Here is an 11,164-nt window from a genome sequence, read left to right as displayed (position 1 = left end):
GTTTCTCTAAAACCACAGAATTCTATACTTCTAAGTGTAGAATTCTGTGTCTAAAACTAAACTCGCAGCAGCATTGTTTCGAACAATTGAAAGTCTTTTCACTTTCTCCAGAGATATTTTTAATCTATAATAAAGATTACAATCAAGTCTTGATAATACAAGCTATAAACACATTTTAATAAAGTCAGTATACTTCTATTTACTATACATAATTTCGTTGATTAATTTTATTTCTAAGTACCCCTTTGAGACTGATCAAATTATGGTTCACCGCAGACGACATTGACAAAATGGGAATCAAAATAATTGCCAAAATTTTAAAATGTTCTTGAAAATGCATTTTTCACATCGTCAATATTCTTGTGATCGTTGTCAGCCTCATTTTTACATACTTTGCACTGCCTGTTAAAATGACTTCTGTTTGTCAACGTTAGTCCTCTGTTCATCCTGTGTTTCACTGAGACAGTACAATTTTCAACACGATGGGATACTTCATTTCAGTTAGTACACATTATTGAACCATAGATTTGAGTATATCGTCAGCATAGAAATTATGATTTTAGTCATAGCGAGCTATATCCTTGACAAGTGGTTGAGTATAAATGGTGAACAAAACTGGTCCGAGGAGTGAGCCCTGGGGGACCCCATACATAAAGACATGACCTGATGACTTAAGTCATAATTAATTAATGACAACAGATTGGAATCGATTTGGTAGGTAGGTCGGACCATTAACAAATTCCAGCTTGGGGCAGTCCCGGATATTCCAAAAGACACTTCCAATCGCTTCCATAAAGATAACATGATGGTCAATTGTATATTTTAAAAAACTGCTGATAGATTTAATAAAGGCTCTGCAAAACAACTTTTCCTAAATCACAGTCAGCAAGAGCAAGCATGTCATTCATGTCGGACGGAAGAGCTCTCTTTCTGTGCTGTGGTTGTTGCGTCAGAAAGACTCATGGCTACTCTAACAGATTTGTTTGATTGGTTACTTTACTTCCAGGTTTACATCAAGCTTACAACACCATGTGCTTTGGCAATAGAGCAAGATGAAGACCAAGACGGTACATTACGACGCTGCAGTGACTCTGGAACAGACACCCTCAGAACACACAACACCTCTTTCCTTCTCTGATATGATCTGGAGGTGTCATCTCTGACAACCCTCCATCCTTCACGGTCTCGAGCCGCCGTTGCACATTCTGCCATATCCGGGCCAGTCCATGTTCTTATGTTGTCCATCCATGTTATTCTTCTTCTGGCACTCCTGTCCCACATCTTTCCTTCAAGCACCCCTTTCACAATAGTCTCGTGTCGTTTTTAAGTGGCCATAGTATTGTATTTTTCTACATTTTATAATTTTATTCTGCAGGGTTTGTCTTGTGTGTAGAATCTGAAACACCTCTTTGGTTTTTTTGTTTGTTTGTTTTTGATTCCCCCCCCCCCCCAACTTTTTATGGACATTCTACGGTAGCACCACATCTCAAACGCATTTATGACCCCCCGATGCAGTGCCACTGACTGTAGTGTCTTTAGGCCATTCCCAAAGGGGGGACATTTCTCGTTCAAGCACAGTAGAATTATTGTAAATTGGCTCATTCATCATGTCACACTCATGACTGTGCCTGATCTGCAACAGGGAACTGCTGCTTTTTCTTTCCTAATCCTTACTATTGTCGTTTTCCTCTACTTCTTTTGTATGTTTTGTCATACTCTTGTGACCTGCTATTTCCGGGGTGCCTTGATAGTCGAAGCAGACCTTGTGCTGTTGAAGCTACAGAGGTGAGCAGATTAAGTCCGATTCCCTGTAAGGACTTCTCTGTTGACACCCACCCCTTGGCGCTCATATGACCTTATGCAGTTGCGAGCGCCGTAAAACCCTCTACTAATAATATAATATAAACGCATTTATTTCGTTTTCTTCTTTCCTTGTCAAAGTCCAGGTCTCTCGAAGACGACATATTTGTCTCCCCGTGACACACACAGATATCAGGGAAGGTGAAAGTACAAGTAAACTAGGTCTGATCTTTTGGATTTCAAAAGGGGAAAATTAATGGTTGGCAAAAATGAGCAAACATACCATTTTTCTGATTGCATTGCACCCTCTACAACACCCCCCCCCCCCCCCCTCAACCTTCTTCAACAAAAGGGAAAAGGGGGACACCACTAATTACTGCCTTCTCAGGTTCTCCAAAAAGAGAGTGTAAGGAAAATGAGCATTAAAACATATATAATAACGGAAAATACTGTATATATATATATATATATATATATATATATATATATATATATATATATATATATATATATATATATATATGTGTGTGTGTGTGTGTGTGTGTGTGTGTGTGTGTGTGTGTGTGTGTGTGTGTGTGTGTGTGTGTGTGTGTGTGTGTGTGTGTGTAGATAGAGATTTGATTAACATGACTTAATAAACAAAGGACAAGGGCGTACCCGTGGGCAGGTCAACAAAGTACCTTATGTAATTCTCTCTTCTTTAATAATCCACGAAGCTAACGGATGGCTATACTATACCAAACTGCTGTAGTCTACGATGTAGGTCTGCATGCTATGTTCATGCCATGAAACAAGCGCAAGTAAGCGGCAACATTGATCAAAATAAATTACAAAGTGTGTGTAACAAAGTGCCATGGGTTGTCATGGGGAAGATTAAACTACCCGAGGCAAGATTATTTTATCTTATTATAGGGAATTGGGTTAAGTAAGTATGCCATTTTCTGCTACTTTTATTATTCCGCAGTAGACCTAAAGTAAAGTATTGAATTCTAGATCTAGATATATCTAGATTCTAGATCTAGTTTAGTCCAACTATTTATAGAGCATCAATCATACGTAGCCTACAATCGTACAGAAATAGCAGTGACTTTCGAGGCTTGGTGTAAAATGCAAGTTTGCAGAACCAGAGCGGTGCTATAAACTTGTACGCTCACAGAAGAAAACGTTGGAGATAATGAAAATGTCATGTGTGGTGTCAGTCCCTCACTTAATGTCTAGATCTAGTGAAGTGTGTACTTGATTTAGGAGGCTGCACAGAGTCCAAGCCTGACTATAGTAGTAGATCTAGATTCTAGGCCCCCAAGACTAAGCCTGCTATTAAATTATTATTTCCACTTTCCCACATTTATTTTATTCAAATTTGGAGATTTCAGGAGATAAAAGGTAAGAGTAGACATGCAGATGTTGTTTTTTAAAAATAAACTGTACGTGCATTACAGTAGGGCCTACTTCCTTTCCTAAGCTAGAATTAGAACTAGAGGGTTTGTTGATTTTGTTATTGTTTGCTGTCATTTTGTCGTTTGTTTATTAAAATGTTTTTTAGATACGGTACTATAATAAAGCAACTCACAAGTTTGTATATCATGGCCAAATGCTGCCTTGATAACTTTGTTTAGGCCTACTAAAATACACTTTTTCATTTAAACTTTTTGTTGTTCTGTTTTTGGTTCAGTCCTACTACCCTTCTTGCTTTCTCTGGATAGTGGGGATCATCATGCTCATAATGAGCCTGTATTTTTTGTTTTGTGTGTCCTCATTTCTTGCTTCATTTCTTTTGTTTCATTGTCATTTATCTTTGGTTTTGGTAACCACGAATAATTTTTCTCTATTGAGTCACCGACTGATCTATAATTTTAGACGCTACTGTTATTCGCAATCTCAGAATCTGCTTTTGGTGTAACATACAACAATCTTTGATATATTAAGTTTCTGAACGTCTACTTTATAGCCTAAAGTTTTTATAGATCTATTTATACCCCTCAGGTCTTTACCTTTGTGCTGCTCAAAACATTGACTCCAGCATCTGAACAAGGACTAAAAAAAGCATGGCAGCGAAGGATGAGATGAAGTCGAAGACTTGTAAAGCAGATGGGGTTGACAACAAAGAAACTTTCCACTGTTTCTTCGGGAAGGCCTCTCCTTTCAGTCAGCACCACCCTGCCAAGTTTGAGATTGACGGCATCATCTTCAACTGTGCCGAGCAGTACATGATGTACTCAAAAGCAGGTGAAACATTTCTGTCTGTGCATCTGGTGTGTTTTTCATGGCGACCTTTTCCTGTGCCTGCATATCATTGCAACACCTGAAACCTGCCAGACCAGATTTTCTTTGATTGAGTCATGTTTTCGGTTTTCAGTAATTGCACAAATAGCATGCCTGGTAAAGGGAAGTTTTAATTGTTCACCAAAGTTTGAAGAAATGACTTGCAAATACTGAGTTACATCCCTTGGTCCTTGGGCAGGACTTGGCTATTTCCATCAAGTTAGGCCTACTCACTGTAGATCAAGCTGTGGCTCACTGTTCTACTTACGTTGTGGAGTTGGGTTTTTTTTTCATCTGCCTCTTTGAGTAAGTGTCATTTGAGCTGCAGGGTGTGCGCACTGTGCTTTCTCTTTGACACTATCAGTTTGTTTAATCTACTAAACACTCACACAGAACAGATGCAGCAAGAGTTCATCAGACTCAACATGGTGTAGTGTAATGTACTCTTGACTAGAGAAGGGAGAAGACCTAATGCCAATACTGTCTTGAAATACATCGAGTTCTGTGCATGTGCTCATATTATATCATGTATGTGTACTCTCTCCACAGTAGGCAATAACTTACCGAAGGTTACATAATTTGTTACCCCAGTGTTACTATTCACGGAGTTTTAGCATATATATATATATATATATATATATATGTGCATGCTAAACATGGGCAAACTGTTCATGGGTGACACCTCTGTCTGGCTCACAATCGACACACACATGATGCGTTTTTTTGTCTCTTTCTTCTGTTTTGCTATCTACTTTGAAGAGCATGTCACTTGATGGTTTTCTATGTCATCTCTATTTTCTACATGTACTGATTTGTAAAGGTGTCTGTGTTACGTTAGAGGTTGTAAACTTGAATAAAAAGTTCAGTTTTCTTTTTTTTCTGCATATTCAGCATCATATGTAATGGTCTACCTGGAATGGAACATAATATAGGTTGCACTTTGGGAATAGCACATAGCTACTCTGCACGTTCCTTGAGGTTGAGGGGTTGTAGTTCGAGATGGTTAAATGAAATGTGTTGATTATGATATCCTGTGAAAGGAAGGACAACATGTCATGTATAGGGCTACTTCGGATTGGGGAATTGCTTTAACTTTAACTTTTTGTTGGAGAAGAGAAAAGAAAAAGATACCAAAGAATGTCATTTCAGCATTCATAATGTTCATCTTCCATTGAATTTTTTTGCATTTCACGTAACTTAGTCAATAGTTTTTGTTTCAGCATGAATTCATGTTAAATCTACTAATTACTAATAGTCAACACTGATTATGTTTGTGGGGAAAGAGACATAAAATTGCTATAGCTTCCTGCTCTTTTAAAAAGGAAGAGCTGCGAATTGGTGAGCCGACGTGTTCTTCATGCCAGCTGCATTTTATAGGAGAAGAATGATTGTTTGTCAATTGTTAAGGTAGTTTTTTTTGTTTGTCTAGCTCTCATGCTTTTCCTTTCCCCTGATAGTACTTGTGTGTCTTGGTGCGGTGGAATAAGGTGCTCGTCAATTTTGGGATATGTGGTGTTATTGGTATCATTTTAAAGTTTGGTAATTTGTCTTGCTTTCAGTGAAAAAATAGCCTACTTATCTATCATCGTGAATAGAATTGGTGATTGAAGGAGGTGGGGTCGCCTGGTTTCAGAGGTAAAGTTAGTGAGAATATGGCCGCCAAAGCTTGAGAGTCCTTAGAAACTGCAAATGTACATTTTTGTGCCTTAAATCAACATTTTTCAGTAAAATCCACACAGAAATGTGTTTTTAGATGGACCTTAAAGGTGTTGAGTCAGAGAACAGAAAATTGATTAAAATTTCCAAATATGGACTGAAAAATGACAGTTTCTTCGATTTCATTATTTTGACGAGCGCCCGATTTCACCATGATGCCTCACAGATTTGTTTTGAGTATTCAGAATCCATCTGCATTGTTGTCGAGGAATAGCTTTTGTGATTTTTTAAAATATATTTTTTTTTTATTGCAGTTCAATTCAAGGATGAAGAAATGAAGAAAAAGATCTTAGGATCCTCAAACCCAGTGGAACAAAAGCGTTTTGGGAGGAAGGTCAAAAATTTTGAGAAAGATGTTTGGACATCAAAGGCAGAAGACATTGTGCGGACTGCCACTTTAGCGAAGGTATTTGGCCCCCCACCAGGGCAGTGCTACTGACTGAAGTTGTCTTTAGGCCATTCCCAAAGGGGGGATATTAACATGTTCTTATGCACAGTAGAATTGTAAATGGGCTGATTTATCAATGTCATGCTCATACTGTGCCGAAACAACATAAGGGGGACTACTGTTTTTTCTTTCCTCATCCTTACTCTCATCATTTTTCCTGTACTTCTTTTTTATGTGTGTCACTCTCTTGTTAACTGCTGTTTCCGGGGTGCCTTGATAGTCGAAGCAGACTTTGTGCTGTTGAGGCTAGAGAGGTGAGCAGAGTAAGTCTGATTCCCCGTTTGGAGATCTCTGTTGACATCCACCCCTTGACGCTCATATGACCATATGCAGTTGCGAACGCAGTTAAACCTTACTAAAACTAAAACAAGCACAACAGAAGGTTTGTGAACTCACGTTAGTAAAATCAACAGCGTCTGCGGTGTAGTGCTTAGGCGCGCAGGAGGCCTTAGTTCAGTTTCCGTGTGTGTGTGGGGAGAATTTTTATGGAGTATCTCGGTCTTTCTGCTGGGATTGTGGATTCCTCTCAGCCCGTGTTGTCAGTGACAGAACGGTTCGGAGGCCTGCCTCCTAAATGATCTAAACTGAGTCAAAGTGGGTATAAAATAAAACACCCACATCAAAGAAAGTTATTAAGAACAGTTGTAAAATCATTGACTCGGTTGCCTGTTTTTCCTGGTAAGATTGTGTGTTTTTGGGAATGGAACTTAACGGTACAGTAGTCTACTCGGACCCCCTCTGCTACAGACAGGTAGGCCTACATGGCACTCACAGACCTGCCGAGCACTCCGATAAAATCAGAGTCTTCCATTTAAAAAAAAAAAATTTCCCATTGAAGAACCCTGATCAAATTTGCATAAAATCTGGTATATTTACTAAACATGATTATTTGTTAGTTTCAGTTTGTAACATTATGGTATCTTAACCGTTCCGGCCCCGTGCGTGTATATTTTCAGCAGCACTTGTACCTCCCACCATCTCAAGAGCATATATATTCTTAGTTTTTGAGGGTACCGAAGTTGCATATTTTTCGAAATTATTGAACCTTATTAAACTTTAACTTTAATCTTCATAATACAATGTAGCCTATTTGTTCATTTACCTTTGAACATTGTTATATATGTTATTATCTAAACCTCATTACAAAGATACTACATCCCTTTTTTTAGAATGCATGGCTCTTTTTCTGAAACACTGCTGTATTGGCTGGGACTGGGGTTAGAGAGCGCACAAAAATGGCTGGGGCTGGAAGGGTTAATCCACTGGGGTTCTGGAGGCTCTAATTAGTCATTTTTAGGGAGGATTCTTAGATACATATTTTTGGTCATGGAGGGGTTGTCAGGTCTGCAGTCAGCTGATTTGGAAACATGTGGACTTTGCTGTGTAGGCCTCTTACAGACAGGCTGACTTGCTGTATTCCTTATGGGAGACTGAGATGGTTACTTTGAAAATGTGGAGTGAGCATGTTGGCCAGGCAGTCTTTGTGCAACCCTGTGAATGCCTTTAAGGGAGGGGGGAAATAGAAGTAGAAGCAAAATGCTTATTCGATGAAATGATAACAATGATTATGCCCTTGACTGCTGTTTGTAACTTCTTTCATGTAAAGTGCTTTCTTGCTTTCTTTAACATGTAGTTGCTGTTGGCAAATTTTATCTGAATGAGAATAGTCATTTAAGGATGGAAAAACATGACTGCAGGGAAAAGGGGGGGGGAGGGGAGGGGGAGGAATGGTTGCACTTGCTAAACAACAAAATGACCAATGTGGAGAGGTGTAACACTTTTCCTTCCGCAAGCTGCATTTATCTGTCCTCGCTGGACCAAGAGCCGCAAAATACGGCTCGAGTGGCTCGCTATCTATTCCAATCCAGTAATGAAAAGACACAAATTTCTTGGCCGATCCACGTTTTCAAAATAATAGAATAGACTTCCTGTAAGCAGATACGAAAGAAAATATAGCACAGAGAGACGATTTTTAGTCTTTTCAGGGATTTTTTTTGTCCTCTTCGAAACGTAAAAATGAGAAGAAAAGCGTTCCCCTGACTTCAGTAGGGCTATATGTCTTATATTTTCACTTCTATAATAGGTATACATACATAACTTTCAGCATTTCTTTGTATTACTTGAGGCAACCTACCTGGGAAGTTTGAATGATGCTGTTGTACTTTTTTTTAGATAACCTTTCAAAGCTGGAAAATTGTTGATTTCATATATGCCACCTTCGATATTGCATAGTCACTTTTAGAAACCCCATACTAATAATAATATAATTGGAATAAATCTTCAATATTGTATCACTATCTGATAGATTATTTTTTAACCTTCAGTTTGATGGGCCATATGATACATATCGTTTGTGTGTGTTAAGTTGGGTATTTTGACATTTTCCTTTGTAGGGGCAGGGACGTAAAAATAGGTCAGGGAATAGCCCTGGGCCAGTGCTGGATTTTGGGCGGTAGGAAACGAGTTAATGGTTGGGCCACTGTGTGTTCTCTCGCTATTACTATTACCAAAATTTTTAATAGAACGTCTCTCTATTCCAGAAAATTGTTTATAAGAGTAGAGTGATAAAAATGGGAAAATGGAAATAAAAAATTGTTTCATTACTCAAGATTTCTCTTTAGTCTATTTTCTAACTCTTGTTACTTGTTGTATAAATTGCTCTCACTGTATTAAGTTGGTTTCATTACTCAAGTTTTCTCTTCATTTTAATTGTCATTATAAATAGCTCCCACTGTATTATGTCGGGGTTTGTTTTTTTTCTTTTCAGTTTGAACAAAACGAGGATCTGCGTAAACAACTTTTGGCAACATATCCTGCCACACTGGTGGAGGCCAGTCCCCGAGACCGCATCTGGGGCATCGGTCTGGGACTCTTGAACCCAAAAGCCCAAAACCGAGCGACCTGGAGGGGCAAGAACAAACTGGGTCAGATCCTCACGGCAGTCAGAGACGAGCTATTGGACGACGAGAGGGAGGACCCGCAGTGAGAGGAGACATGTGCGTGATTGTGCCCCGGATAATATATATATAGATATACATACAAATGTTAAAAAAATAACTGAAGCAGTACAGTGGGTGCCGCATTCAACGAGGTCACATTCAACGAGAAGTCGGCTCCAACGAAACAATCCTTATTCCCTGATTTTTCCTCTATATCTCTTTGTAAATGTACGTCGGCTCCAACGAGGTTCCAAACAGACCGAAGCCGCTTTCAACAAGGTCGCGATAACCAAATAAAAGCAATCAGTGGCCCCAAAAGGGAAGAATTTTTCTCCTTCCTCTCCATCTCACGTGAAGCACAAGGCCCATCCTCGATTCCTAACACATTGTATTGTTAGATCTAATGTGCCTCGTAATAATATGGGCACCAAAGCCAAGAGGATGGGCAAGGGTTAGCCTACGGTAGGGATGAAAGGGGGTGGGTGGGAACGCGATGCAGGCTGTGTGAAACTGGAGGAACTCTGGATGGGTAGGTCTTAATTGAGACCTTAATTTTTTTAAATTTTCTTTTCTTCCCGTGATCAGAAAATCCAAGCTCCCGCCTTCACTTTATGGAGATCTAGGCCTAGATGTGAGAGGGTATGTTTCCACACGAGAAGTGTTCTGTAAAAAAAATTATTTAAAAAGGCAGAAATGACGGTCAAAACACGTGCATACTGATGCTGTTTGAGATTTTCGTCATCAGGGGGAACAACTGTTTTAATTACTGTTATTGGTACATCGTGTAATATAATAACTGGTCTCCTTTCTTTACTTTAGCCTCAGTCACATTCAACAAGAGGACAGATCCAACGAGGACAACAAGCCGGTCCCGGCAACCTCATTGAATGCGACACCCACTATACTTGTTCACAGATGCATAAAGTGCTGTCCATTTAAAACAGCCTCTGTTATTACAGGAACTTGGATATAACCGTGATAAAATCAATTCCCTGGGTTTTTTTTCTATATAAGTGTAAGTAATATAATGAACCTGGCTGTATCGAGGCTCAATTTGCTCAGACTCGGATATAACAGTGATCTTGCAGTATATGAACTAGCTTTCAGTCCATCAAATCATTAAATTTTGTCTCAACCAAGAAATTTCGCCTCTTTGTATGATCGCTTGCCTAAACGTAAACTTTTAAACACATTTACACCCCCCCCCAGTGCTGGGATCACTGATTAATTCCGTCTCAGTGTCAGCAAAATTGCCCACTGGAAAAGGATCTGCGGTAATCGAATAAGCTGAAGGTGCAATGGTACAGTGGAACTCGGATTCAATGAGATCGCCAGGTCTGACCTAAAATCTTGTTGAATCTGAGTGTTCGTTATAGCAAACAAGAGGTTTTTGTGTAGATAATTACAGGCACTGAGCAAGTAATTTATAAAGAGAAGTCACAAATAGTGCCTGAAATGCCTGCATATTATGAGCTGTGTAAAAAAAGACCTATTCCTTCAAATGCACACGTCTGTGTCTTGATACTGTCATCTCGATTGTTTACCAAAAAGTAGCGTTGCTGTGTAGAGCCTAGCATACGGCAACTTTAGATTCCATCGACCAGCGCACAATTCATTACGTAGATACATCAAGACTAGCTTATCATTGTAATAATGATCAGTTGCCAAGGGAAAAAAAAGGCTGTGACGCGTTTGTATCTGCGACGTTCAACGCCCGGACCGCTAGTGCCCCCCCCCCCCCCCCCCAGTCACGCACACACAGCCACACGTGTGCAGGCTGCCCATCCAACCCCAACACACGCCAGAGTAGACACGTGCGCGTGCCAACAACTCATGTGTTGGTATGAAAAAAAGCCGCTGATTGGTCGCATGCAATCGGCTACGTGAATAATGGTTCACTATGCAGATGCAATGGATAGTTTTCGGGAATAGAAAAAGTTCGTTCTGGAAGAAAAATGAGCAAAGCCACGTCTGCGGAGGCAGTTCACCCTGGAAGCGA

General features: G+C 39.6%; 1 protein-coding gene across 3 annotated transcripts; it reads left to right on the top strand.

Moving 5' to 3' along the window:
- The first annotated feature begins 2,604 nt into the window (after nucleotides 1–2,604).
- Nucleotides 2,605–9,269, top strand: LOC101857066 (N-glycosidase YbiA). Of its 3 annotated transcripts, none has more exons than XM_005110393.2 (4): nucleotides 2,605–2,725; nucleotides 3,784–4,026; nucleotides 6,033–6,184; nucleotides 8,994–9,269. In XM_005110393.2, the coding sequence occupies exons 2-4, from the start codon at nucleotides 3,846–3,848 to the stop codon at nucleotides 9,210–9,212; spliced, it is 552 nt and encodes a 183-aa protein (XP_005110450.1). In that variant the 5' UTR covers nucleotides 2,605–2,725; nucleotides 3,784–3,845; the 3' UTR covers nucleotides 9,213–9,269. The 3 variants fall into 3 exon arrangements, with proteins under 3 accessions (XP_005110450.1, XP_012944619.1, XP_005110449.1); XM_013089165.2 differs by lacking the exon at nucleotides 2,605–2,725 and adding an exon at nucleotides 2,840–3,183 and having other exon boundaries at nucleotides 3,765–4,026; XM_005110392.3 differs by lacking the exon at nucleotides 2,605–2,725 and adding an exon at nucleotides 2,842–3,183.
- The last annotated feature ends 1,895 nt before the right edge of the window (nucleotides 9,270–11,164 follow it).

The sequence above is a fragment of the Aplysia californica genome, unplaced genomic scaffold, assembly GCF_000002075.1.
Source record: "Aplysia californica isolate F4 #8 unplaced genomic scaffold, AplCal3.0 scaffold00885, whole genome shotgun sequence".
Taxonomy (NCBI): domain Eukaryota; kingdom Metazoa; phylum Mollusca; class Gastropoda; order Aplysiida; family Aplysiidae; genus Aplysia; species Aplysia californica.
Note: the sequence above shows the minus strand (reverse complement) of the source record. Positions and strands in the feature narration are given on the sequence as shown.

Bases quoted from the DNA above. Each gene is read 5' to 3' on its own strand.
- LOC101857066 (XM_005110393.2), top strand. From the start codon at position 3,846: ATGGCAGCGAAGGATGAGATGAAGTCGAAGACTTGTAAAGCAGATGGG. The intron at 4,027-6,032 runs GTGAAACATTTC...TTTTTATTGCAG, and splicing joins CATGATGTACTCAAAAGCAG to TTCAATTCAAGGATGAAGAA. The intron at 6,185-8,993 runs GTATTTGGCCCC...TTTTCTTTTCAG, and splicing joins GGACTGCCACTTTAGCGAAG to TTTGAACAAAACGAGGATCT.